This window comes from Eleutherodactylus coqui, chromosome 12 (assembly GCF_035609145.1).
Source record: "Eleutherodactylus coqui strain aEleCoq1 chromosome 12, aEleCoq1.hap1, whole genome shotgun sequence".
NCBI classification, from domain to species: Eukaryota; Metazoa; Chordata; class Amphibia; order Anura; family Eleutherodactylidae; genus Eleutherodactylus; species Eleutherodactylus coqui.
In genome coordinates this window covers 103,117,122-103,144,467 of record NC_089848.1, presented here as the reverse complement: position 1 = coordinate 103,144,467, position 27,346 = coordinate 103,117,122, and the positions used below count along the sequence as shown (strand labels likewise).

The following is a 27,346-nucleotide window of genomic DNA, read 5'->3' as shown; positions in this document are numbered from 1 at the left end:
CAATTCTCGAACAATTATTTTCTATGGGAGCGAAAATTAAACGCATTATACTCGCACATCATGCAATTTGCGTTTCTTTATATTGTACTATTAGGTTGGCTTCACATGGGCGATAAAATCACGTGACAATCACGCACAAGTCTGAAAACCCATTGTTTTGAATGGGGTCGTATATATGAGCACTGCTTTCCCGCATGACACTGCGATGCCATGCAATGCGGAAAACAGATTGTGGCATGTTCTATCTGGCTACGTAATCTCGCATTTCAGCCCTACTGTTTTCAATGGAACCAGCGGAGAAACTCCACGATCCTCCGCCGTGACAGCCCCCCAGAGGATCCCTGAAGTGATGCGAGGCTGTTTTCCCATGAAAATGCCACGCATCCCTGGGGATTTCACATGGTGGAGAGCGCGATATTGGTGTGTGATTCATGGCCCCATATCATGCTTGCCTGTGTGAAGTTAGCCTACAGGAGCATCTTGCAAGAATAATAAAGGCCGCGGAGCAAAAATTCACACAAATTCATAGAATGATTTTGTTCTGTTGATGCCGTCTCCGTTGCTAATCGCATAACTCGTAATTGGAGACACATTTGTTATAGAATTGATCAGATAATTGATGATGTATTGATTATGCAAGTGATCTTACAGCACCAGACTTTGTAAGCAGTTGAGTAGTTCTCGCAGTTTGCATGACTACATACAGAGGGCGCTGGTGCGCTTCACTGCATAGGTGATTCGTGTACCGCACAATGCTTTGCTTTAGGACTCTGATCTGTCACTTTGTTATTGTAAACACACTCCGGAATTACCTTTCTAGTGTTTAGAGTTGAACATGTGAGCAGTTCCATGTCTGTTCCTATTTGGGTCTTTGTACATTACGTTTTCCCCTAAAGTTCTTGCATGGGTCCATTATAAGGAGGCTGCAAGCAAGGTCGCTGCTGTTCTAACATTCATTAAAGGGGTTGTCCCGCGGCAGCAAGTGGGTCTATACACTTCTGTATGGCCATATTAATGCACTTTGTAATGTACATTGTGCATTAATTATGAGCCATACAGAAGTTATAAAAAGTTTTATACTTACCTGCTCCGTTGCTGGCGTCCTTGTTCCCATGGAGCCGACTAATTTTCGCCCTCCGATGGCCAAATTAGCCGCGCTTGCGCAGTCCGGGTCTTCTGCAGTCTTCTATGGGGCCGCTCGTGCAGAATGCCAGCTCCGTGTAGCTCCGCCCCGTCACGTGCCGATTCCAGCCAATCAGGAGGCTGGAATCGGCAATGGACCGCACAGAAGCCCTGCGGTCCACGGAGACAGAGGATCCCGGCGGCCATCTTCAGCAGGTGAGTATGAAGACGCCGGACCGCCGGGATTCAGGTAAGCGCTGTGCGGGTTGTTTTTTTAACCCCTACATCGGGGTTGTCTCGCGCCGAACGGGGGGTGGGGGGGGTGTTAAAAAAAAAAAAAAAACCCGTTTCGGCACGGGACAACCCCTTTAAGTTTTACAGCATGAGTACAAGTGTAATTAGATTGGTAGCTTCCTAGCCAAGCACAATGTCTCTACTTAAGGCTTTTTTCCCACGAGTGTATATCGGCCGCCGTTTTCACGGTCGGCCGATATATGCTACCATTTGTAGTGTTAAAGCTCCTGAACGGGTGCACAAATCTAACGTTTGTGTGCCCATTCACACGGCATGGGACCCGGCACATATACGCCATAGCTACCATGCCGTCACCCCTTTCCCCTCCATCCCCCTTGCAGGCTTACCTCTGCTGTCCTCCTAGCTCGCTCTTTGCAATGGGAGGGGACGGGACGGGTGCGGAGCTAAGCACCAACCCATCCCGCCTCCTCCTATTGCTGGCTGCGGACAAGAAGCAAGGAGGGGCGGAGCCTACGTTGCTAAACTCCCTCCCACTGTCAGGGGCTCCCATGTATTCCGGCCCAAAAGATAGTTCCAGGACTATCTTTTGAGCCCGACGTAAAAACGCCTGGCACTATATTTGGGTTGGCCAGACGCTTTTACACCAAGAGAATACGGCCATGTGATCTGATGCATTGGAATCCAATGTGACAGATCACAGCGTATATCCGCCGGTCATGAAAACGGCGGGCCTATATATGCTCATGGGAAAGAAGCCTAAGAGTGCATTTACTCAGGAAAATAACCTCTATAGAGCCAGACAAGTGATGTGTATGATGTGGAATCATTCACATATGGAAACATTTATTACAACTATAAATCTCACTTTATCCTAACTTTTCAGACAACTTCTGCTCATCTACTAGCTTCTGTTAGTCTCATCATTTCTGTAGTATACTTGCATTAAAAATGTTGTTGCTTTATTACTGTAAATCAAGTTTGAAGCAACTGCCACTAGGGGTCTCCCTTCTAGCTTCTCTGCACTCCATCCTATCGTTAGGTACAGAGCTTCTGTAGTAACAAAGATACAGGGATGTTTCCATAGCAATAAGGAGAAGGACTATCTGCACAAGCTGCTCCTATGCACTTACAGTGTCAGGGAAACTAGGGTCCAGGAAACTGGGAGACCCTGAAATACCCGCAACCCCTGTCCTTTCCTACTTGCTCCCCTAGGCTAGGCCCTAGGGCGACAACTGGGCGACAGTCCCTAGCCTAGCTAGGGATGAGGGGCAGAAGTCAGACTTACAAACAAGGTACACACAAACACAAAGGCAAGTCGGGTAATCTGGGTCGGCAACTGGAGAATACGCAGAACAAAAGGGATCAGGCAAGGCAAAGTCAGGTCCGAAGCAAGAGGGTCAAAAGTTGGGAATTGAATCCAAATATGCGGGTGTAGCCTGGAGACAAACATACACTGGCAACCACTGACAGGAACAGAGAGGTTTAAATGCTGTCAGAACTCTCACCCCAGCAGCTGATTGGGGCAGGAGCCTGACAGCAGCAGGAGCTAGTCAAGAGCGCAAGAAAGCCCACCCCCTGCACTAACTGGCTGGGCAGAGATAGAGAACGCGTGCTCGGCTGCCATGGCAATGGGGCCACCCCGCACGGCGGCAGCCGCCGCGTCCCTAGCAACCCGGCAGAGAACAGGGCAACGGTGGCCAGGGGAGGTCACCCGCACCAGGGCTCCCTTGCGCCGCACCCCAGCTGCCCGGGTGATAGGACCAGTGGTGCCGGCATGGAGGCCCGGGAGCCGCTGGTCCTGACATACAGGTTGCAAGCTGACAGATCTGCAGACACTGTGATAATGATCTGCACAGTCTCTGCCTCTCCTGCTATTGCAGCTTGTTGTCATGTGTCTGTGTGTGCAAACATTATAGTGGGTTAACTAACTCTTTGTCCATAAAGTCTAATCATCCTGGAAAAGCAAAGGATTGGGTATTCATTTACTGCCTCCCTCATGATTGGAACAGAGACAGAGCAATGTAGCATGGGAAGCTAGGGCAAGGAAGTCAGGACAGTGAACTACTGGCAGAATGCTAGGCTTGCTGCATGCCCCTTTCCTAAAAGTGGATTGCAAACAGTAGAACAACAAAAAACTGGGGAAGACCACCTGAAAATCAGAACTTACAGACATGAAACAGTGTGCAAACAGCAGCAGATTGGAGGGAGGTAAGGAGAACCTGGTGTATTTTAGAAAGCTGGTTGAAATTTCAGGTAGCTTTAACATTTGGAATTTATTAGCGCAATACCTATGCTCCAGGTATATTTACAGGTGGCCAAATTCAAGAATTAATGTTCTAACTCAAGGAAGCTTACAAATCACACACAGCATCGAATGTGATAGGAAGTCGTCAGTCTTTATTAGCGCTGCGTCTCAATTTATAGTGTTAAATAAAACAGAACATATTCTTGGGGAACTGGTGCTGATAACGTTAAGGTCGCCAGTCTGGATTTCTTGTACCACTTTGGCAAGGCTAAGATACTATGTCTGGAAGAATGCTCTAGTTATGGAAAATCACAAGGTTTATGATACCCTGTTACCCTGAAAATAAGACATAGAATGATTTTCCAGAACTTTTGAGGATGCTTGAAATATAAGCCCTACTCCAAAATTAAGCCCTGCTAATAGTTAATTTAAAAAGTCAATTTAAATAGTGTCCAGGCAGCTATACATGTAAAAAAGTTAAACCTTTTTGAACAAAAATTAATATAAGACACTGTCTTATTTTGGGGAAAACACGGTATAACAGACAGAAGCATATAAGATGGATACAAAAAAAAATACATATTTACAGCTCTCATAAATTAAAGAGACGATTTTCTTCATTTTGGGGGAAAGATAATCCACCCTCCGTAAATCCAAATGATATAATAATGTTTTATGAAGTGTAGCAACACGGGGATTACTGAGTACACCAACTGTCACTTTCACTCCTCTGTTAGTTTATTCAACATACGTTTTATCAGAACAGAAACGACTGGGTCTCCAGAAAAATTAAACGTTTGCAAAGTCCATCAATTTAAAGGGGTTGTCCCGCGCCGAAACGGTTTTTTTTTTTTTTTTAACCCCCCCCCCGTTCGGCGCGAGACAACCCCGATGCAGGGGTTAAAAAAACAAACCGCTCAGCGCTTACCTGAATCCCGGCGGTCCGGCGTCTTCATACTTACCTGCTGAAGATGGCCGCCGGGGTCTGCTCCCTCCGTGGACCGCAGCTCTTCTGTGCGGTCCATTGCCGATTCCAGCCTCCTGATTGGCTGGAATCGGCACGTGACGGGGCGGAGCTACATGGAGCCGGCATTCTGCACGAGCGGCTCCATTGAAGAGAGCAGAAGACCCGGACTGCGCAAGCGCGGCTAATTTGGCCATCGGAGGGCGAAAATTAGTCGGCTCCATGGGAACGAGGACGCTAGCAACGGAGCAGGTAAATAAAAAACTTTTTATAACTTCTGTATGGCTCATAATTAATGCACAATGTACATTACAAAGTGCATTATTATGGCCATACAGAAGTGTATAGACCCACTTGCTGCCGCGGGACAACCCCTTTAAGCCTCCAACAGTCCACAGGAGGAGCAACCAAGTCCACAACTCAGCCAAAAAGCAACAAGTCCGTTCACCTTCACAGACCTGTAGTAGTCCAGAAGCGCAGCTCATCGCCATACCGTGGCATTTCCAAACCTCAATCCCAAGGCCAGAGTTCCCAAAGCATCCCGCCGGAAAACAACGCAGCTCTCCGCCTAGTCACAGCGTCTCTCTCTGCTTACAACAGGAGTCAGGTTAACCAGAAGTCTGGTCACAACACAAGTCTGGTTCTCCCAGACACACACATCTCCTCCTCACTTCCACCTGACTCTTTACATAGCTTGCTGGTTCAGGTGTAAGATCTGGCCTGGAGTAATATTAGACCGATCTATATCACTGAAACTAACAACCTCTGTGACATATATCTTCCATTCCATACCATACCTGCGGGTGTTTTCCTCTTTCTCCGGCACCAGAATGCCTGTCTGTTGCCCCCTACAAGCCATTCTCTATAGTGCAGAAGAAAGTAAAAGAATGTAGTTAAGGTCATGTATAGTACGTGACCCGTCAGATATTGTAGTGGTGTACGCATGTGGCACAGGTGATTTTAATAGAATTGGATGTTAGGGACCGTTCACATGGGATGAAATTATGCCACAGGACGCATCCAAATCCATAGATGGGGAATTCGACATCAAAATCTGAGGGTCTAACTTGGATTTTGATGGGGAATTCCAGGCAGGTATTGAGTCAGTTTGAAGGAAGTCTTCAGATTATGGAGTGGAATTGACGTCATACGGCCTATTCTGTTCCCTATGAAAGGTTCCTATTGGAGCAGAGTCTCTGTACAACTTGTTACAATGTCCCATTGTAGTTTGTTAGATGTACTAGAAGGGCTCAGTCACACGGGCGCATCGGCACCTGTACACCGGCACCAATACGCCCGTGTGACTGACAGTTAGAAGAGAGCCATACCTGAAGACGGCCGTCTCTCTCCAGCGCTGACCATAGAACACATGACCGGCAATGGAGACTGTCACATGTTCTTCCTCCCGGCGCTGCAGAGAGACGGCCGTCTGCAGGTACGTCCGTCTGCTGGTGTCAGTCACACGGGCGCATCGCCGCCGGTGTACGGGTGCCGATGCGCCCGTGTGACTGAGGCCGAAGGCTGGAAACACACATGCAGCTTCCATGGATATAAGACGGTATGTGTGAGTCTAACCGAACATTGGCGCACGTTTATTACTGGCGCTATGCCACAGTTCTGGTAGAGGTTGCACTTTTTTCATGCAAATCAGTTTAGACAGATTGACTCTTGATGTGTGCCAAAAAGAATAGATGTCAGTCCTCTTCCTCCGCGCTCAAAAGTGTCTAGAAAAAGGGGCATGGCGTATGCTGGTCCACAAGGTGGCCGAAGGTTGGCAACGCCTGAACAGATAAATCATCATCATCATATGCTACTTTCTTAGAAGTCACCAAAGTTGTGGCCCTCTCCCCCAATCAGTGGGCGGCATACAAAAGGGGCTCCGCACATCTCTAGACATATTTCTACTGCTAACAGCAGCTTGTGTTTCAGCTTGTTGATGCCTTCCTGCCTCGGTGCGGTCAGCAGAGTCTTGGGATCTAGTCATTATCACAGCTAGAGCTCCGCTAGAGCTACACGCTAGATCTGAGTTGTGCGGCAAATCAAAAGAAGACCAACAAGGGATGGGAGTTACGATTATCAAAAGGAAACTATGTTTTACATAGCTGAGGTAAAATGAAAGCTGCGCTGTGATTGGCTGCTATTTGTTATACTGCCGAGGTAAAATGAAAGCTGCGCTGTGATTGGTTGTTATATATTATACTGCCAAGGTAAAATGAAAGCTGCGCTGTGATTGGTGGTTATATATTATACAGCTGAGGTAAAATGAAAGCTGCGCTGTGATTGGTTGTTATATATTATACTGCTGAGGTAAAATGAAAGCTGCGCTGTGATTGGTTGTTATATATTATACTGCTGAGGTAAAATGAAAGCTGCGCTGTGATTGGCTGCTATTTGTTATACTGCTGAGGTAAAATGAAAGCTGCGCTGTGATTGGTTGTTATATATTATACTGCTGAGGTAACATGAAAGCTGTGCTGTGATTGGTGGTTATATATTATACAGCTGAGGTAAAATGAAAGCTGCGCTGTGATTGGTTGCTATTTGTTATACTGCTGACGTAAAATGAAAGCTGCGCTGTGATTGGTTGCTATTTGTTATACTGCTGACGTAAAATGAAAGCTGCGCTGTGATTGGTTGCTATTTGTTATACTGCTGAGGTAAAATGAAAGCTGCGCTGTGATTGGTGGTTATATATTATACAGCTGAGGTAACATGAAAGTTGCGCTGTGATTGGTTGCTATTTGTTGTACTGCTGAGCTAAAATGAAAGCTGCGCTGTGATTGGTTGCTATTTGTTATACTGCTGAGGTAACATGAAAGCTGCGCTATGATTGGTTGCTGTTGCTTATACAGCTGAGGTAAATTGAAAGCTGTGCTGTTATTGGTTGCTATTTCTTATCTTGCTGAGGTAAAATAAAAGCTGTGCTGTGATTGGTTGCTATGGGCAACACAGATTTTCTTTAAAATCTCAATCCATGTTAATGTGTCTTCCATTCAAGTTTTATCCTGGGCAACGCCGGGCATCCCTGCTAGTTTAATAATCTCATATGTGCGGTAATGACATCTGCCCTCACGTGTCTGCCTATTTGGGGGGGGGGCTAGTTTATGATGTACATCTCCTTCCCCTGCACTTCGCTGCACGGCGCGGCACTGGCAGCGGAGCAGAGGTGCGCCTGCATATTACCAAATCTGTCTTGTTGCACTCCATAGAAAACTTTATAAATTTTCAGGATAAAACGTAACCTACATCCTTCCCCAAGATGCCGGCTATCTCTCTGCCAAATGGCATCAAATTTGCTTCAGCGGTTTAGCCGTGAAAAGGCAATAAAACGGACAGAGTTACCTTTGCATTTGTATTAGTATGGATATCCATGTTATAAACTCTATAGGGCGCACGTACAGATGGAAATGTCTCAAGAGTCAAGTAAAGCCAGTGAAGGGGAAAAAATGCCAGAGCCCTCTGTTCTGCGTGCCAAAATTCAGCACCTTGATAAAGGGGTCCATTTTTATCTTTGGTGTGGGGTCCCCCCTTTTCTATGTAGACCACTGTATGTCGATCTATGTATATATCTCATCTCTATTTGTTTCCCCGAAAATAAGACATTGTCTTATATTAATTTTTGCCTCAAAAGAGGCAAAGTGTCTTATTTTTGGGGGGTGTCCTATACTTACCCAGCCACCGGCATCCGTGTTCCTCACGCTGGTCCCTGTGCTGCTGCAGTCCTCAGCGCTGACTGGATTCTCAACGCGAGGGACACATATGCCGGCGGTAGGTGAGTATTGCTTTTTTTTTTTTAACCTAGTGTAGCTAGGGCTTATTTTTGGGAGATGGCTTATATTTCAAGGCCCCTTGAAAATAGGGATAAGGCTTATTTTGGGGGGAAACACAGTATCTATCTCCTATCTAATATCTATCTATCCATCTATTTCATATCTATCTCATATTGATCTATCTATCTATCTCATATCTATCTATCCATCTATTTCATATCTATCTATCTATCTATCTATCTATCTATCAATCTATCTCATATCTATCTCTCTCATATCTATCTATCCATCTCTCTCATATCTATCTATCCATCTATCTCATATCTATCCATCTATCTCATATCTATCTCTCTATTGCATATCTATCTATCTCATATCTATCTATCTGCATATCTATTTGTATAGCTATCTATCTATCTATCTCATATCTATCTATCTATCTATCTATCTATCTATCTATCTATCTATCTATCTATCTCCTATCTATCTATCTCATATCTATCTATCTATCTATGTATCTATTTGTATAGCTATCTATCTATCTCCTATCTATCTATCTATCTATCTATCTATCTATCTATCTATCTATCTATCACATATGTATCTATCTATCTATCTATCTATCTATCTATCTCCTATCTATCTATCTATCTATCTATCTATCTATCTATCTATCTATCTATCTATCTATCTCATATCTATCTATGTCTCTCTCTCACTCTCTATCTGTTTAACTATCTATCTCACATCTATCTCATATCTATCTCTATATCTATCTATCTATCTATCTATCGATCTATCTATCTATCTCACATCTATCTACCTCATATCTATCTCTATATCTATCAATCTGCCTCATATCTATCTCATATCTATCTACCTCATATCTATCTTATTATCTATCTATCCATCTATCTCACATCTATCTATCTCATATCTATCTATCTATCTAGCTATCTATCTAGCTATCTATTTCATATCTAACTATCTATCTCATATCTATCTATCTATCTATCTATCTATCTATCTATCTATCTATCTATCTCATATCTATCTGTCTATCTCATATCTCTCTCATATCTATCTATCTATTTATCTCATATCTATCTGTCTATCTATCTCATATCTCTCTCATATCTATCTATCTATCTCATATCTATTTATCTATCTCATATCTCTCTCATATCTATCTATCTCATATCTCTCTCATATCTATCTATCTATCTATCTATCTATCTATCTATCTATCTATCTATCTCATATCTCTCTCATATCTATCCATCTATCTATCTATCCCATATCTATCTATCTATCTATCTATCTATCTATCTATCTATCTATCTATCTATCTATCTATCTATCTATCTATCTCCTATCTATCTCATTATTAGAGATGAGCGAACACCAAAATGTTCGGGTGTTCGTTATTCGTAACGAACTTCCCGTGATGCTCGAGGGTTCGTTTCGAACAACGAACCCCATTGAAGTCAATGGGCGACCAGAACATTTTTGTATTTCGCCGATGCTCGCTAAGGTTTTCATGTGTGAAAATCTGGGCAATTCAGGAAAGTGATGGGAATGACACAGTGACGGATAGGGCAGGCGAGGGGCTACATGTTGGGCTGCATCCTAAGTTCACAGGTCCCACTATTAAGCCACAATAGCGGCAAGAGTGGCCCCCCCCCCCCTCCCAACAACTTTTACTTCTGAAAAGCCCTCATTAGCATGGCATACCTTTGCTAAGCACCACACTACCTCCAACAAAGCACAATCACTGCCTGCATGACACTCCACTGCCACTTCTCCTGAGTTACATGCTGCCCAACCGCACCCCCTCCCCCCCACAGCGCACACCAAACTGTCCCTGCGCAGCCTTCAGCTGCCCTCATGCCACACCACCCTCATGTCTATTTAGAAGTGCGTCTGCCACGACGAGGGACCGCAGGCACACACTGCACAGGGTTGGCACGGCTAGGTAGCGACCCTCTTTAATAGGGGCGGGGCGATAGCCCACAATGCTGTACAGAAGCAATGAGAAATACAATCCTGTGCCACCGCCATCAGGAGCTGCACACGTGGGCATAGCAATGGGGAACCTATGTGCCACACACTATTCATTCTGTCAAGGTGTCTGCATGCCCCAGTCAGACTGGTTATATGCACCTTAACAGTAACCGCGTTGGTGGTAATGTGGTGGTGACTGCGGACCTAGTACCACGGTTGTATTTTGTTGGTTTTCGGAATGTGGCCAGGATTAAGTGGGCCGTGGCGGGGGGATGGTGGAGGGGCTCTCTTGTAGTGTCGGTAAAGGTGAAATTCTTGGACTGCCGCCAGACGAACCAATGCAAAGGCATTTGCCAACAATGTTTTCCCTGTTGGAGGAGGAGGGGGATGTTTTTGAGGCACTACGTGTCCTCTCCACGTGTCCGTTCCATGTAAGCAATAGTAGCACTCAAGACAGGCCCCAGTAACAATTCTGAAGCAGCAGTATAGCGGGAGCGCAGTCTTCGTTCCATGTAAGCAATAGTAGCACTCAAGACAGGCCCCAGTAACAATTCTGAAGCAGCAGTATAGCGGGAGCGCAGTCTTCGTTCCATGTAAGCAATAGTAGCACTCAAGACAGGCCCCAGTAACAATTCTGAAGCAGCAGTATAGCGGGAGCGCAGTCTTCGTTCCATGTAAGCAATAGTAGCACTCAAGACAGGCCCCAGTAACAATTCTGAAGCAGCAGTATAGCGGGAGCGCAGTCTTCGTTCCATTTCAGTAGCCTTAGTATAGCCAAGGCACAAGTGACATTTATGTAGCTAAACTGTAGGCCAACCCCACACACCTTTCTGTACCATGAGTGCAGGCGAAGAACATAGAAATTACTATGATTACACTGTAGGTGAGGGCCCCAAAAAATTGGTGTACCAACAGTACTAATGTACCTCAGTAAAAATTGGCCATGCCCAACCAAGATGGAAGGTGAATCGCTTTGGTTAATGTGGCTTAAGTGGTAACTAGGCCTGGAGGCAGCCCAGTGTAACGAAAAATTGGTTCAAGTTAAAGTTCCAACGCTTTTAAGCTAATTGAAACTTATAAAAATTGTTCTGAAAAATTATTTGAGTGAGCCTTGTGGCCCTAAGAAAAATTGCCCGTTCAGCGTGATTACGTGAGGTTTCAGGAGGAGGAGCAGGAGGAGGAGGAGGAGGAATATTAGACACAGATTGATGAAGCACAAATGTCCCCATTTTGGATGGTGAGAGAGAACGTAGCTTCCATCCGCGGGTGCAGCCTACGTATTGCTTACGTATCGCTGCTGTCCGCTGGTGGAGAACAGAAGTCTGGCGAAATCCAGCCTTTGTTCATCTTGATGAGTGTTAGCCTGTCGGCACTGTCGGTTGACAAGCGGCTACGCTTATCGGTGATGATTCCCCCAGCCGCACTAAACACCCTCTCCGACAAGACGCTAGCCGCAGGACAAGCAAGCACCTCAAGGGCATACAGGGCTAGTTCAGGCCACGTGTCCAGCTTCGACACCCAGTAGTTGTAGGGGGCAGAGGCGTCACCAAGGATGGTCGTGCGATCCGCTACGTACTCCCTCACCATCCTTTTACAGTGCTCCCGCCGACTCAGCCGTGACTGGGGAGCGGTGACACAGTCTTGGTGGGGAGCCATAAAGCTGGCCAGGCCCTTAAAGACTGTTGCACTGCCTGGGATGTACATGCTGCTCGATCTACGCACATCCCCTGCTACCTTGCCCTCGGTACTGCGCCTTCTGCCACTAGCGCTGTCGGCTGGGAATTTTACCATCAGCTTGTCCGCAAGGGTCCTGTGGTATAGCAACACTCTCGAACCCCTTTCCTCTTCGGGAATCAGAGTGGGCAGGTTCTCCTTATACCGTGGATCGAGCAGTGTGTACACCCAGTAATCCGTCGTGGCCAGAATGCGTGCAACGCGAGGGTCACGAGAAAGGCATCCTAACATGAAGTCAGCCATGTGTGCCAGGGTACCTGTACGCAACACATGGCTGTCTTCACTAGGAAGATCACTATCAGGATCCTCCTCCTCCTCCTCCTCCTCCTCCTCAGGCCATACACGCTGAAAGGATGACAGGCAATCAGCCGGTGTACCGTCAGCAGCGGGCCAAGCTGTCTCTTCCCCCTCCTCCTCATCCTCCTCATGCTCCTCCTCCTCCTCCTGTACGCGCTGAGAAATAGACAGGAGGGTGCCCTGACTATCCAGCGGCATACTGTCTTCCCCCGCCCCCGTTTCCGAGCGCAAAGCAGCTGCCTTTATGGTTTGCAGGGAATTTCTCAAGATGCATAGCAGAGGAATGGTGACGCTAATGATTGTAGCATCGCCGCTCACCACCTGGGTAGACTCCTCAAAATTACCAAGGACATGGCAGATGTCTGCCAACCAGGCCCACTCTTCTGAAAGGAATTGAGGAGGCTGACTCCCACTGCGCCGCCCATGTTGGAGTTGGTATTCGACTATAGCTCTACGCTGTTCATAGAGCCTGGCCAACATGTGGAGCGTAGAGTTCCACCGTGTGGGCACGTCGCACAGCAGTCGGTGCACTGGCAGCTTAAAGTGATGTTGCAGGGTGCGCAGGGTGGCAGCGTCCGTGTGGGACTTGCGGAAATGTGCGCAGAGCCGGCGCGCCTTTACGAGCAGGTCTGACAAGCGTGGGTAGCTTTTCAGAAACCGCTGAACCACCAAATTAAAGACGTGGGCCAGGCATGGCACGTGCGTGAGGCTGCCGAGCTGCAGAGCCGCCACCAGGTTACGGCCGTTGTCACACACGACCATGCCCGGTTGGAGGCTCAGCGGCGCAAGCCAGTGGTCGGTCTGCTGTGTCAGACCCTGCAGCAGTTCGTGGGCCGTGTGCCTCTTATCGCCTAAGCTGAGTAGTTTCAGCACGGCCTGCTGACGCTTGCCCACCGCTGTGCTGCCACACCGCGCGACACCGACTGCTGGCGACATGCTGCTGCTAACACATCTTGATTGTGAGACAGAGGAGGAGGAGGAGGAGGAGGGTGCTTTAGTGGAGGAAGCATACACCTCCGCAGATACCAGCACCGAGCTGGGGCCCGCAATTCTGGGGGTGGGTAGGACGTGAGCGGTCCCAGGCTCTGACTCTGTCCCAGCCTCCACTAAATTCACCCAATGTGCCGTCAGGGAGATGTAGTGGCCCTGCCCGCCTGTGCTTGTCCACGTGTCCGTAGTTAAGTGGACCGTGGCAGTAACCGCGTTGGTGAGGGCGCGCACAATGTTGCGGGAGACGTGGTCGTGCAGGGCTGGGACGGCACATCGGGAAAAGTAGTGGCGACTGGGAACTGAGTAGCGCGGGGCCGCCGCCTCCATGATACTTTTGAAGGACTCCGTTTCCACAACCCTATACGGCAGCATCTCAAGGCTGATGAATTTTGCGATGCGGACGGTTAACGTTTGAGCGTGCGGGTGCGTGGCGGCGTACTTGCGCTTGCGCTCGAACACTTGCGCAAGCGACGGCTGAACGGTGCGCTGAACTACACTGCTGGATGGGGCCGAGGACAGCGGAGATGAGGGTGTGGGTGCAGGCCATGAGGCGGTAGTGCCTGTGTCCTGAGAGGGGGGTTGCATCTCAGTGGCAGGTTGGGGCACAGGGGGAGAGGCAGGGGTGCCAACCGGAGGCGGTGAACGGCCTTTGTCCCACCTTGCGGGGTGCTTGGCCATCATATGTCTGCGCATGGTGGTGGTGGTGAGGCTGTTGGTGTTGGCTCCCCGGCTGAGCTTTGCGCGACAAAGGTTGCACACCACTGTTCGTCGGTCGTCAGGCGTCTCTGTGAAAAACTGCCAGACCTTAGAGCACCTCGGCCTCCGCAGGGTGGCATGGCGCGAGGGGGCGCTTTGGGAAACACTTGGTGGATTATTCGGTCTGGGCCTGCCTCTACCCCTGGCCACTGCACTGCCTCTTGCAACCTGCCCTGCTGATGCCCTTGACTCCCCCTCTGAAGACCTGTCCTCCTGAGTAAGCGTTGCACACCAGGTGGGGTCAGTCACCTCATCGTCCTGCTGCTCTTCCTCCGAATCCTCTGTGCGCTGCTCCCTGGGACTTACTGCCCTTACTACTACCTCACTGCAAGACAACTGTGTCTGATCGTCATCGTCCTCCTCACCCACAGAAAGTTGTTGAGACAGTTGGCGGAAGTCCCCAGCCTCTTCCCCCGGACCCCGGGAACTTTCGAATGGTTGGGCATCAGTGACGATAAACTCCTCTGGTGGGAGAGGAACCGCTGCTGCCCAATCTAAGCAGGGGCCCGAGAACAGTTCCTGGGAGTGTTCCCGCTCCTGAGCAGGTGTCATTGTAGTGGAGTGAGGAGGCTGGGAGGAAGGAGGAGCAGCAGACAGAGGATTCGGATTGGCAGCAGTGGACGGCGCAGAACTGCGGGTAGACGATAGGTTGCTCGAAGCACTTTCTGCCATCCAGGACAGGACCTGCTCACACTGCTCATTTTCTAATAACCGTCTCCCGCGTGGACCCATTAATTGGGCGATGAATGTGGGGACGCCAGAAACGTGCCTCTCTCCTAATCGCGCAGCAGTCGGCTGCGACACACCTGGATCAGGAGCTTGGCCTGTGCCCACACCCTGACTTGGCCCTCCGCGTCCTCGGCCGCGTCCACGTCCTCTAGGCCTACCCCTACCCCTCAGCATGCTGTATTACCAGTGATTTGATTTCACAGGCAGGAAATAAATTGGCGCAAGACTGCAGGCCAAATATAATTTTTGCCCTTTTTGGAAAACGAAAGGCCCCACTGCCTCTAGTGAATGAATTATCTAAGTTTAATAACTGTGCTGTGTCCCTGCTTATGTGTCACAGAACGTGAGGGTAGCAGAGTTATTAACTGTGGCAGAGCAGGTATTTTTTTTCCCAATTAAGGAAAGCAAATGGCGAACCCAGCAGTAAAGCGTAGCTGGGTGCGTATGATTTAGCAATGTTTTTCACGCAGCTCACACGTCTCCACAGGCGTAAGGACGGACAGAGGCTGGACAAATAGATTTGTTTTCAGTTTTTTCCCACCAACAGGCAGCACTGCGTATATTCAATGAACCTGAGAAGTTTAATAACTGTGCTGTGTCCCTGCTTATGTGTCACAGAACGTGAGGGTAGCAGAGTTATTAACTGTGGCAGAGCAGGTATTTTTTTTCCCAATTAAGGAAAGCAAATGGCGAACCCAGCAGTAAAGCGTAGCTGGGTGCGTATGATTTAGCAATGTTTTTCACGCAGCTCACACGTCTCCACCGCCCGTAAGGACGGACACAGGCTGGACAAATAGATTTGTTTTCAGTTTTTTCCCACCAACAGGCAGCACTGCGTATATTCAATGAACCTGAGAAGTTTAATAACTGTGCTGTGTCCCTGCTTATGTGTCACAGAACGTGAGGGTAGCAGAGTTATTATAACTCTTGGAGAGCAGGTATTTTTTTTCCCAATTAAGGAAAGCAAATGGCGAACCCAGCAGTAAAGCGTAGCTGGCTGCGTATGATTTAGCAATGTTTTTCACGCAGCTCACACGTCTCCACAGGCGTAAGGACGGACACAGGCTGGACAAATAGATTTGTTTTCAGTTTTTTCCCACCAACAGGCAGCACTGCGTATATTCAATGAACCTGCGAAGTTTAATAACTGCGCTGTGTCCCTGCTTATGTGTCACAGAACGTGAGGGTAGCAGAGTTATTATAACTCTTGGAGAGCAGGTATTTTTTTTCCCAATTAAGGAAAGCAAATGGCGAACCCAGCAGTAAAGCGTAGCTGGCTGCGTATGATTTAGCAATGTTTTTCACGCAGCTCACACGTGTCCACCGCCCGTAAGGACGGACAGAGGCTAGACAAATAGATTTGTTTTCAGTTTTTTCCCACCAACAGGCAGCACTGCGTATATTCTATGAATAATAACTGTGTTGTGGCCCTGCCTATACAATTCTTTCCCTGCAGTATCAATGGAGGGTGGAATGCTCTGCAGAGGCGATTTTGAGAAGCCCAAAAGAAATGCAGCACAGCTAACAGCAGCCTGGACAGTACTGCACACGGATAAATATGGCCCTAGAAAGGACCGTTGAGGTTCTTGAAGGCTACACTCACTCCTAACACTCTCCCTGCCTATGCAGCACTTCTGTCCCTAATGCCGGGTGCAACGCTCTGCAGAGCCGATTTTGAGAAGAAAAAAAAATCCCACTGCTAACAGCAGCCAACACACAGCTATCAGTGGCCCTAATAAGGACCTTTGGGGGGTCTTGAAGCCTACACTAACTACCAATTCTTTCCCTACAGCAGCTCCGGTACAAACAGCACTGTCCCTCATCTAACTCACACCGCATCTGAGGCGAGCCGCGGGAGGGGCCGACTTTTATATTAGGCGAACACCTGATCTCGCCAGCCACTCACAGCAGGGGGGTGGTATAGGGCTTAAACGTTGCAGGGGGAAGTTGTAATGCCTTCCCTGTCTTTCAATTGGCCAGAAAAGCGCGCTAACGTCTCAGGGAAGGAAGTGAAAGTAACCAGAACACCGCATGGTGTTCGTCACGAATAACGAACATCCCGAACACCCTAATATTCGCACGAATATCAAGCTCGGACGAACGCGTTCGCTCATCTCTACTCATTATCTCTCTATCTATCTCACATCTATCTACCTCATATCTATCTCTATATCTATCAATCTGCTTCATATCTATCTCATATCTATCTACCTCATATGTATATTATTATCTATCTATCTATCTCCTATCTATCTCATTATCTCTCTATCTATCTCATATCTATCTATCTATCTATCTATCTATCTATCTATCTATCTATCTATCTATCTCATATCTATCTATCTCATATCTCTCTCATATCTATCTATCTCATATCTATCTATCTCATATCTATCTGTCTATCTCATATCTATCCATCTATCTATCTATCTATCTATCTATCTATCTATCTATCTATCTATCTATCTATCTATCTATCTACCTATCTCATATCTCTCTCATATCTACCTATCTATCTATCTATCTATCTATCTATCTATCTATCTATCTATCTATCTATCTATCTATCTATCTATCTATCTATCTATCTCTATATATAAACTTTGCACCAATTCTTCAGGTCATGTTCAGAAAGGGTGGAATTGTGGAGCTAATTTTACCCCGCGAATCAGCAATCAGTCGTAGTACTGCACAATACATGGGGGTTTGTAATCAGCATCCACATGGAGTGTAATAATGTAGCACAGAAATACGAACATGCTGAATATTTTCATGCCGCACTTATTATGCTGCCCACAGATTGTCACAGCAGATTTAACCCCTCCAACGCATTGAGGTGAAATCTGTAGTGAATCTAAAGCACGCAGATTTTGTTGGAGAACTACTGAGACTTCACAACGAGATCTCTGTTGGAAAAGTTCCGCCTGTGCGGCCTCACGCGCAGCTCTGTATACATTTGTATAAATGACAGTAATTCACATACAATATGCTATTAGCGGCTGGCACAGCACAGACTACGGCTGGTAAGAGTTCACTGATGGAAAACAACTTTACTTGTGTGAATGTAGAACTGATGCCCCACATTATTCAGCACAGGATAGGGCTATCTCATATGGGTAAGTGTGATATCGGGCCATGAAACGTGGCCCAATATTGCACTCGCCAAGGTGTGATTTGCCCACGGATGCGAGGCGTATTACTTCAGGGAAGTAGCAATCCTCTGGCGCAGCTGCCAGAGGATCAGCAAGGGTTTCCCATTGTTTTCAATGGGAAACTTCCCATTGTTCTCATTGCATCACACTTTTGGGCGATGCGTTCCAAGGGAATGCCCAAAGATAGGACATGCCGCAATTTTTTTCTGCACCGCGATGCGACGCAGTATAAAAAAAAAAAAGAAAATTGCTCCTGTATATGACCCCATTCAAAAAAATTAGTTTCATGTTCGTGTGAGATTTGTATGTCTCGCAACGCACAAATCTCACATGGTTTTCTCGGCCATGTAAAAGCAGCCTGAGGCCTCGTTCACACGAGTTTGCGCACAAATATGCGTGTCCACGCACGTGCCAAAACACACGAGAACAAAGCTGCGTGCCTATTGTAGTCAATGGGGCTGCGGCTACTGCTGGCGGCCCCATTGAAAGCAATAGGATGTCAACACCCCCCGCAGTGATTTTCGGGGAAGGGTTTTAAAAATAAGCCCTTCCCTGAAAATCATTCCTAGCATGTGTAAAAAATAAAAAATATATAACTCTAGCACTGCACGGCAACAGTCTGAGCCACCATGCTTGTCCTTTTTCTTCCCTCACCTCTGTTTTCCTCCATCTATTTCTCTATAGGAGAAGGAGAAAGAGGAGAAGGAGATGGAGGAGAGACCTTGTTGGTCCTACTCTGGAGAAAGAAGAAGTGTAAGGAGGAAGACGCGTGTGCCTCTTCATGATTTCAGCATACCGTACACTGGGAAAAATCTTACTAAGCCCAGCGCAGGTAATGTCGGGCTTAGTAAATTTCCCCCTTTAGTTTTTTCTTTTTCTCTGGAGAAGAGAACCAAAAAGAAAGAAATGTAGTGGCTCAGTCTTTACTACTGTTGCCAAGGGCAACATTTGTATAGAGTTTTTATGTTCTCTTTGTGTTTATTCTCATTCTTCTCCTCTGGAGAACAAAGATCAAGAATAGTGTCTCGGTTGTTAGCACCACTACCCTGCAGTAATGGAGTTCTAGGTTCTAATCTGACTAAGGGCAAAATCTGTATGGAGTCTTTCAAACTCCATTCACATGTGCCCTTGACAAGACTTGAGCTTAGGACCGCAACACTGTAAAGCAATAGTGGCAATGACTGAATCACAATTGTTCAAGAGGCAGTACCACCATCTTCTCCTCCTGTTCGACATTTGGCTAGATTGGGGAACTTATGGAGTCCAAATTTTTACTCCCATTGACTTTAATGGGAACTAGGATCACGTTATTCCATTCACGATTATTTTTGGAAAATCAGGTCAGTCACTCCCAATCCAAATATTCCAATAATTGCTCAACACCTGTTCCTCGGGAGACTAAATGGAGAACATGGATTGATGTACATCCAGGTCTTTAGCTTTTGCAGCCTTTTCCAGCTCCATGAGTCTTTGTAACACATCTTCTAGGGTCTCATGAGAAGAACATATTTGTTAGTAAGCAGGCGTTGTGTGTCTTTATTTAATAGGCAAAGCACCTGTGAAACCCACACTACCAATCTCATCTCTTTAACTGCAACACCTTTTACCAGTTAGTTCTTGGAGAAGACATTAACACAGAGGTCAACTGTATAGGTTTCCTTACTACATTAAAAAAACTTTACCCAGCAGCCCATGTTCTTTGCCCTTTGTGAGGAGCGCCCCTCAGTTTTGGTTGACTCAAAGTTATGCAACATATAACAAATATTATTACAATGTAACACACGTACATGCAGCTTCACAACATATGGATCCCCATTAGGTGATTTGGTACAGTAACTCCACATTGACATGGCACCATCTGTCTTCTCTCAGGCACAAATCTGTAAATTTAAAGCCATTAACTGGTGGTTCTTTTATAATCTGCAGATAGAGATCTACAGTATTCTCTCTGCCTTGGTGTTCTGTTTCTTGTTTTTTTTTTTACATCAGACATTTATCACCGAGGATCTCTCTGAAATAACTGAGATCAAAGAAACTTGAAAGCCTCACCGTGTCTCCACAACAAGTAGAAGGAACACACAGCACATGGCTCTAACAGTCACTTTGCATTTTGGACATTGATCAGTAACTGTAGATAATTAAATATATAAAGGACATAGTAGCTGCTGAGACACTGTAACGAGTATCATATTGTCTAACTGTAGCTGTGCACATCACTGTTGCCTTGGAGCACTTGGGTCCTGGAACCTAATCTGGGGCAAGATTGGCATGGAGTTTGTATGTTCTCCCTTTGTTTCCTCCAGTTCCTGCAGTTTCATCCCACATTCCAAAAGCATACTAATAGGTGGATTTAGATTGTAATCCCTAATGGGGACAGAGCCCAATGTAAGTGATGACAATCTCTGTACAGTGCTGTGGATTATGTATGCGCTGTATAATACTACAATTAGACATAGGGCCTCGTTTATCAAAACCAGCTTTTTCAGAAATGTAGAAGCCCAGAGGCAGGTTTACGGGATGTCACTGATGACGTCTCTTGTAGAAGAAGAGATGTGACAGCATCCGTGGTGTCATATAAAAAGTTCTTTTATTCCTCCAGACACATAAAATGACGTTTCGACTCCTAGGAGTCTTTTTCAAATATGAGAAACATTACAGAAATATATCCATATATATATAGAGTTAAAATCCAAACAAACCAATCACAAACTCAATTTAATTATAAGCCAACACCCTTCTGAACATCAAGCCCACCTGTGGTGGAAGCCACCTTGGTAATCATGCCAACGTCCTCTGTACTCATGGGGTCATATTTATCAGCTGTGTTGCCTATTAATGCAAGCTGTGTCCAAAAAGGGTCATGGGGCATGCACTGGGTACTGTGTCACCTGATTCTTCCACATGACCTGATCCTCCTGCTACGCCAAGCAAACTGGGTCTATAAGCCTCTAGCAAAACGCCATGTTAGAAGATAGCAGTAATTGGCTATGCGCAAGAACAGACAACCCATCGCAAAAATGGTGAACCGCACATGCGCAGAGCGCGCCCGAACTCCGCAGATCAGTCTGGCTAGGTACTGCTTAAATATGATGGTGACAGCACCAACATGCCAGTACCAGACTCCAGGTCCACTATTGTAGCTACAGCAGGTTGATCAGTGTTGGCCCACATTATGTTTTGGGATGAACTACTATCATAAATCCAGTTGGTACACAAGGTAACCATTGTCAACACTTATCGCCATTGTATTCACTAATAGTTACCTCTTATTTGATATTTGCCATACCACATATTAAAGCTAAAGGCATTCCATCTATTAACCCTCAAAAATCCAAAGGGACAAAGGATGAATAATGCGATCAGTTTTTATTCTATTGCATCTTGGACATTAGAGATTATATGTATCCAGGCACGCTCCATAAACACATATGCGCAGAAGCTTCTCATACTGATGATGTACGGCAGTCGCCATGGCAGCATCCGTGTCGACCTCTATAAAAAAAGAGAAAAAAGGATTAAAAACAACACAATGAACATATATAGGAAAATGTATGAATATGTTGTTAGTAGTCACTACAAGTATTGTGAGACATTATACTTCTGGTTCAAACCCTTAGGTAAGAGAAATAATCCAACGTAATGCCTTTCTTTTGAGTGCCTTTATTCTGTCGCTGCCTCTGATGGAAGGGGCACACCATCAATAATTCGAAACCGAAACTGGATAATGGAATGCCCGCTATCCATGAAATGCTGTGGAATCGGCAAATCCCTATTCCTTGTACATATCGTACTCCTGGTGTTTAACTATCCTGCTCCTCACCTCCATTGTGGTCTCTCTTACATATTGGAGACCACATGGGCATGTTATTAAATATACTACAAAAGATGAGGAGCAGGTATAGCGACTTCTGATTTTGAATGTGGCCCCCGTATGGGCATGATAAACTGTATCCCCCCTGGCCAAGTTGTTACAGCAAGAGCATGAGAGGCATGGATAATTGCCCATCTTGTGAGGGATAAAGGTTGCCTGTTTAGTGCCATGTTCTCTTTCAAACAGAGAATGCCCCAGCCGGTCACCCAGGCTGGGGCATCTTCTGTAAGCAGAGCACCGATGCACCTGCCAATGGCAGTGGGGGAGCAGCGCCCAGCAGGAGGTGAGTATGTGTGTTTTTTTTATTTTACATGTACCTAGTCTCCCACACTGCCACCAGGGTTAAAAAAAAAACAAAAAAAAAACTTTAATTTTTTACCTCCAAGTGCCTAGGGTTCTTGGTTTTTAGCAGAACTGAAAGCCAAGCACCTGTTGGTCCATGTAAGCAGGAGTCGCCTGTTTGCAGTAAGTGATGGAGGCAGGCATCTGGAGCGATCTCTGGGCGGTTCTTTCTCCATTCACGTCGGGTAACTAAATTATGCATCAGCATTCCTTCCACAGAGGCTTGTACCTCCGAATACATTTTATTGCATCTGGCAGCACTTCCGTGTTCCAGATGGAAACTCACGCCAGCTCCGAGCTGTGGCACGCCACCATAAAGCTACGCCCTGCCCACTTTTTGAAAAAGTAGCAGGGCCAGGCGTTAAAGTCTAATGAAACCTAAAATTGCAACCTTTGTATGCAAGTAAATTGTCGTACAAATATTCATACATAGGCCCCGTTTACATTGTGACATACGTATGTTTTAATTCATTAACATTGCAAAAAGTGTTCTGCATTTTTAACCAAAGAAGTAACTTAGATGTAGTTTTCTTTTTTTTTGTTCTTAAGGTTCATGGTTTTCATCCGGAATGTAAACTACAGCTGGAACTTAAATACGAACAAAGGAAATGTTTGACTAAGTTGAGCAGGAGACCACATCCTGATTTTAGAGGTAAGTGTGCATGTACATACAGATAAAGATAAAATCCCCAGGAGCAAGCACCAAGTCACGACTGACTCCTAGAGTTTTCTTGGCAGACTGTTTTTGTGGGGTGGTTTGCCATTGCCTTCCCCAGTCATCTCCCCCCCCCCCCCCAGCAAGCTGGGTACTCATTTTAAGGACCTCAGAGGGATGGTAGGCCGAGTCAACCTTTAGCCGGCTACCTGAACCATGCAGAAATGGAACCTGCAAACCTTCAGGTCATGAGCAAGAGCTTAGGACTGCATTTCTGTCACCTTAACACTCTGGGTTACACGAGGCTCATGCACATATAGGGTGTGTCTAATTGTAACACTTCGTACCATACATAGTAACATAGTAAGTAAGGCCGAAAAAAGACATCCATTCACCCAGTTCACCCTAATACCCCCCTCCAATGTTCATCCAAAGGAATGCAAAGAAAGACCAAATGAGGTAAGAGCCAATTTTCCTTATTTAGGGGAAACAATTCCGTCTTGACTCCAAGCTGGTAATCAGGATAATCCCCGGATCACCGAGCCTTCTGAAGTTATTAATGATTGTAACATGAAATATTGTAACACTCAAGAAAGTCTATTACTTTAAATCGCCAACGGAAATGCGTTCCATACTGTACATCTGAATGCCGTTGATTCTGCAGCAGGTTCATGGACTTCTGCAATGACCAGTCAAGCTTTTCCCGACATTCATGATTAATTCTTTAACAACCCAACACTTTTTGAATAACGTTTTTCTTTTTCTATCATCCATGCTGTATAATGGCTTGTTTTTTGCGGGACAAGTTGTACTTTTTAATGGTTTCATTTGATGTACCATATAATACTGAAAAGACAAAAAAGAAAAATATGCTCACCACCACATCCATACTGCACCGGCTTCAGCGCAAGCTAAGTCTTCATGTTCCAAGGCAGCTCCACCGCACAGTCCCTGGTAGCAATCCATGTAAGATACTTCCAAAAATGAAAAAAATGCTGCTTGTGTGTGAAGATTAGCTTTTATTTCTTTAGTGCCAGAATATCATAATAAAGTTAAAAGGACGCTTTTCGGTCACTTCTTATAAAAACCCTATAGAATTAAAAACAACTGATATTTAACTCCTACAGTACTGACGTTAGACCCCCCCCCCCCCCCCATGTTATATTACACGTTAGGCAACTGCATGTCTATCACATATAGCAAATCTCATGAATAATATAAAGTTACATTATCACCTATGTTTCAAGAAGAGAAAAATAGCTACAGCATAAGGAAAATAATGAAATAAATATAAATATCTAAGTATGAAAAACTCCAATAACTTACATAAAACTTTCATATTTGTTAAATAATTATCCCGAATCCAGCTTCAACCCAGTTTAGAGTATAATTCACCAACGGGTAGAATATTTCACAAAACTGAATTATAAAACAATATAAAAAACAACCTAAATCACATAATGCAAATGTCACTAACTAGAATATATTCTTTATAGGCCTACAACAAATATATATATATATGTTTTTTTAAATATTCAATAAATATGCAAAAGATCTGATCCATAACTCAAGCCCTTGGGGAATCTAGTTAGAACATAAGTCGAGCAGCACAACCAGTAATCCAAAAAGGTATTTCTTTATTGATCCATACAAAAAGGGCAGAGCAGCAGCGTTTCAACTCCTTTGGGAGTCTTTGTCAAGCTAGCTCCAAATAAATACAGCAGACGCTATATACAATGCCCAAGCCAATCACAACGTGAAATCAAAACAAATAATTAAAATCACAGGACCTCACCTCTTGTGGCATGTAGCATATTTACTCCCCCAAAGTGGCAGGTATGAGACTGGGAGCGGCTACGGAGTATACAATGATCCATGGATGAACATCCGTATACAATGCGCATGCGCGAGATTAAACAATCATCGCTATAAGTGACTGACGTATGCAGTGCAGAGCATCTGTACCTAATGCGCATGTCTCATATTTTTGCTTGGGGAATCTTGTATCCTGCTTTAGTATCCAGAAAGCCTCCCATTGATATACTTGTTCCTGATTCACCTTACATTTTCTGCTATTACGTATTAGTTCTACAGCATAAAATATGAATGTGTCTATATTCTTATTGTCTTTCCATGAAATGTTTCGCCGCATCCCAGCTTCCTGAATCATCATTTCTAACATAACGTAGATGTTCCGCTTTTCTCACTTTAAGTTTGCGGGTGATGCAACCAATTTTCTTTAAATTACATGTAGTGCATTCAATAATGTAAATCACACTTACCCTTTGCAATCCAATTTTGGATTCAGGGTTTCCTAGGGGGCTTTCTCTTTCTGCCATTATACAATGGTGCCATCTGCTGGCTAGAGCCAGTACTGTGGTATGTAAAATCCTGGAGAGCCCCTCCCGACAACAGAGCGGCTAGTAATATACAGTAAGAATACCCTGCCGGACGTGTTCTGGCATTGGAGCTGTACAGCCTTCAATCAGAATGTCTTTAGACGTCAGACAGTGAATTGGAAAGGGTTAATGCTTTCACAATTAATATAATTGTTAATAGAAAAATGTTTCAAGTTGTTGTAATTACTGAAACCATTGTTTTTTTTTAACCTATCGCACACCCCACATCGAGGTTTTCCACATCCATAAAAACCCTTCTGCTCTAACCATTGAGAGTTTTCTTTAGAGGGAGATTTGAACAAACTGTGTGATAAAGTGTTTCCCAAACTCCTGCTCTTTTTCGCCACACAGGACACACCCTTCTTTAACCCCTTCCAATCCACTGCCTGACGTCTTCCTACATTCTGATTGAAGCTTGTATAGCTCCATTGTCAGAAGACGTCCGACAGGGTATTCTTACCATCTATTGACAGCCACTCTGCTATTGGAGCCTCTCTGGCGCGCACACACTGGCTTTAGCCAGCAGATGGCACTGTTGCATAACAGCAAAAAGAGAAAGCCTTTTAGGAAACCCTGAATCCAAAATTGGATTGGAAAGGTTTAATATGTCACTGATTACATCGTAATCTGCTGGAGGATCAGCAGACACTGCATGAATGATTTTTTAACTTCATAGAAATCTTTACTATAAGCTGAGGAAAAGGTTATCCTGTTCTGTTTTTTGAATCACTCATAGGGTTTAATATCTCTGAGAAGCTCAGTCCTATCCCTTTGTTTCACCTTTTCTATTGCTTTGTCCAAAATTTTTTCTTGTATCTCCGTGTTCACAATCGTTGACATATTGAGTCCCTGTATGTATTGAAATCTTGGGTATCGCCTTGATGGTATGTGCTGGGTAGGCAATGGATGCATATTATACTGTGTTGCCAGAAGTCAGCTTTCTATAGATACATGTATCAATCTTATGTGTAGAAACATTTCCTTTTAACCATAGGTCTAAAAAAGGCTGCCATGTAACGCTCTGCATTAATTGCAGCACGTTCTTGCTATCAACAATATAGCCTGGGGTTCTGCATACTAATGGTTGCAGGGATCGATCCACCCACAAACTTTTTCATTTTTGGAAGTACCATATAATACATTGAGAAACTTTCGTTTTTGGGATTTTCTTCTTACGACTTTCATGGCAGGGGTGTACATAAAACTCACGGAGTCCTATTACAAAGCTTGGAATTGCCCTCCCACATCCTCCCAAGAGAAGGAAAAAGAATAAAAGTATTGGGGCATATTTACTTACTTAATGGGGCATAATTACTTGACCCCCACAGTATCCCCAGCAATAATAGTAGCCCCCCACAGTATCCCCAGCAATACTAGTGACCCGCACACAGTACCCCCAGCAATAGTAGTGAACCCCCACAGAAGCCCCATAGTATTAGTGCTGCCATCAGTGTGTGCATCCTGCCCACGGCGCTGCAGAGTGATTACCGGCCAGGGAGCTACGGCACCCCTGCCGGTAATCACTAGAATGGTGACCCGATGTCCCAAAAGCGGGACAAATGGCTGTCCCGCTGAGGTCTTGGCAGAAAGTGGGACTGTCTTGCCTAAATTAGGACGCCTGGCCACCTTACCAATGCCAAACCGGTATGTGGCACGTCTGATCCATGGTTGCCACACCAAGCAATTTAAAGAACATACTGTATCTGCAGCTAACATCTTAGTGCCAGTTACCCCAGAACACCTTGTGGAGTCCATCACTTGATGGGTCTCATATGTTTTGGTGACACCAGGGAGACCTACAGAATATAAGGCAGATGGTTTTTGTGTGTGGTATTCTTTTTTTTTGCTTACACTGCATATTTGCTTAAATCCTACCTCTATACAGAAAGCTGCATAGGAACAGAAACCTGGACAGAAGCACAGGTTCTAGTGTGTGAAACGGAGACCACATTAGTCTCCGTTTCACTAGGTTTCCATCCCTGTCAAACTTTTGAAAAATAAACCTTATGCTTCCATCCAGGTCTCCGCTCCTATGCAGTTTTTTGCATACAAGATGTAAAC

General features: G+C 45.4%; 1 protein-coding gene across 1 annotated transcript in view; it reads left to right on the top strand.

Annotated features, from left to right (window-relative positions):
• VIPR2 (vasoactive intestinal peptide receptor 2) overlaps positions 1 to 27,346 on the top strand; it is a 120,342-nt gene that overhangs the window by 11,338 nt on the left and 81,658 nt on the right. Inside the window, exon 2 of the mRNA XM_066584619.1 lies at positions 22,781 to 22,883. Within this exon, the coding sequence (XP_066440716.1) occupies positions 22,781 to 22,883 (103 nt within the window). The remainder of the gene's footprint in view (positions 1 to 22,780; positions 22,884 to 27,346) is intronic.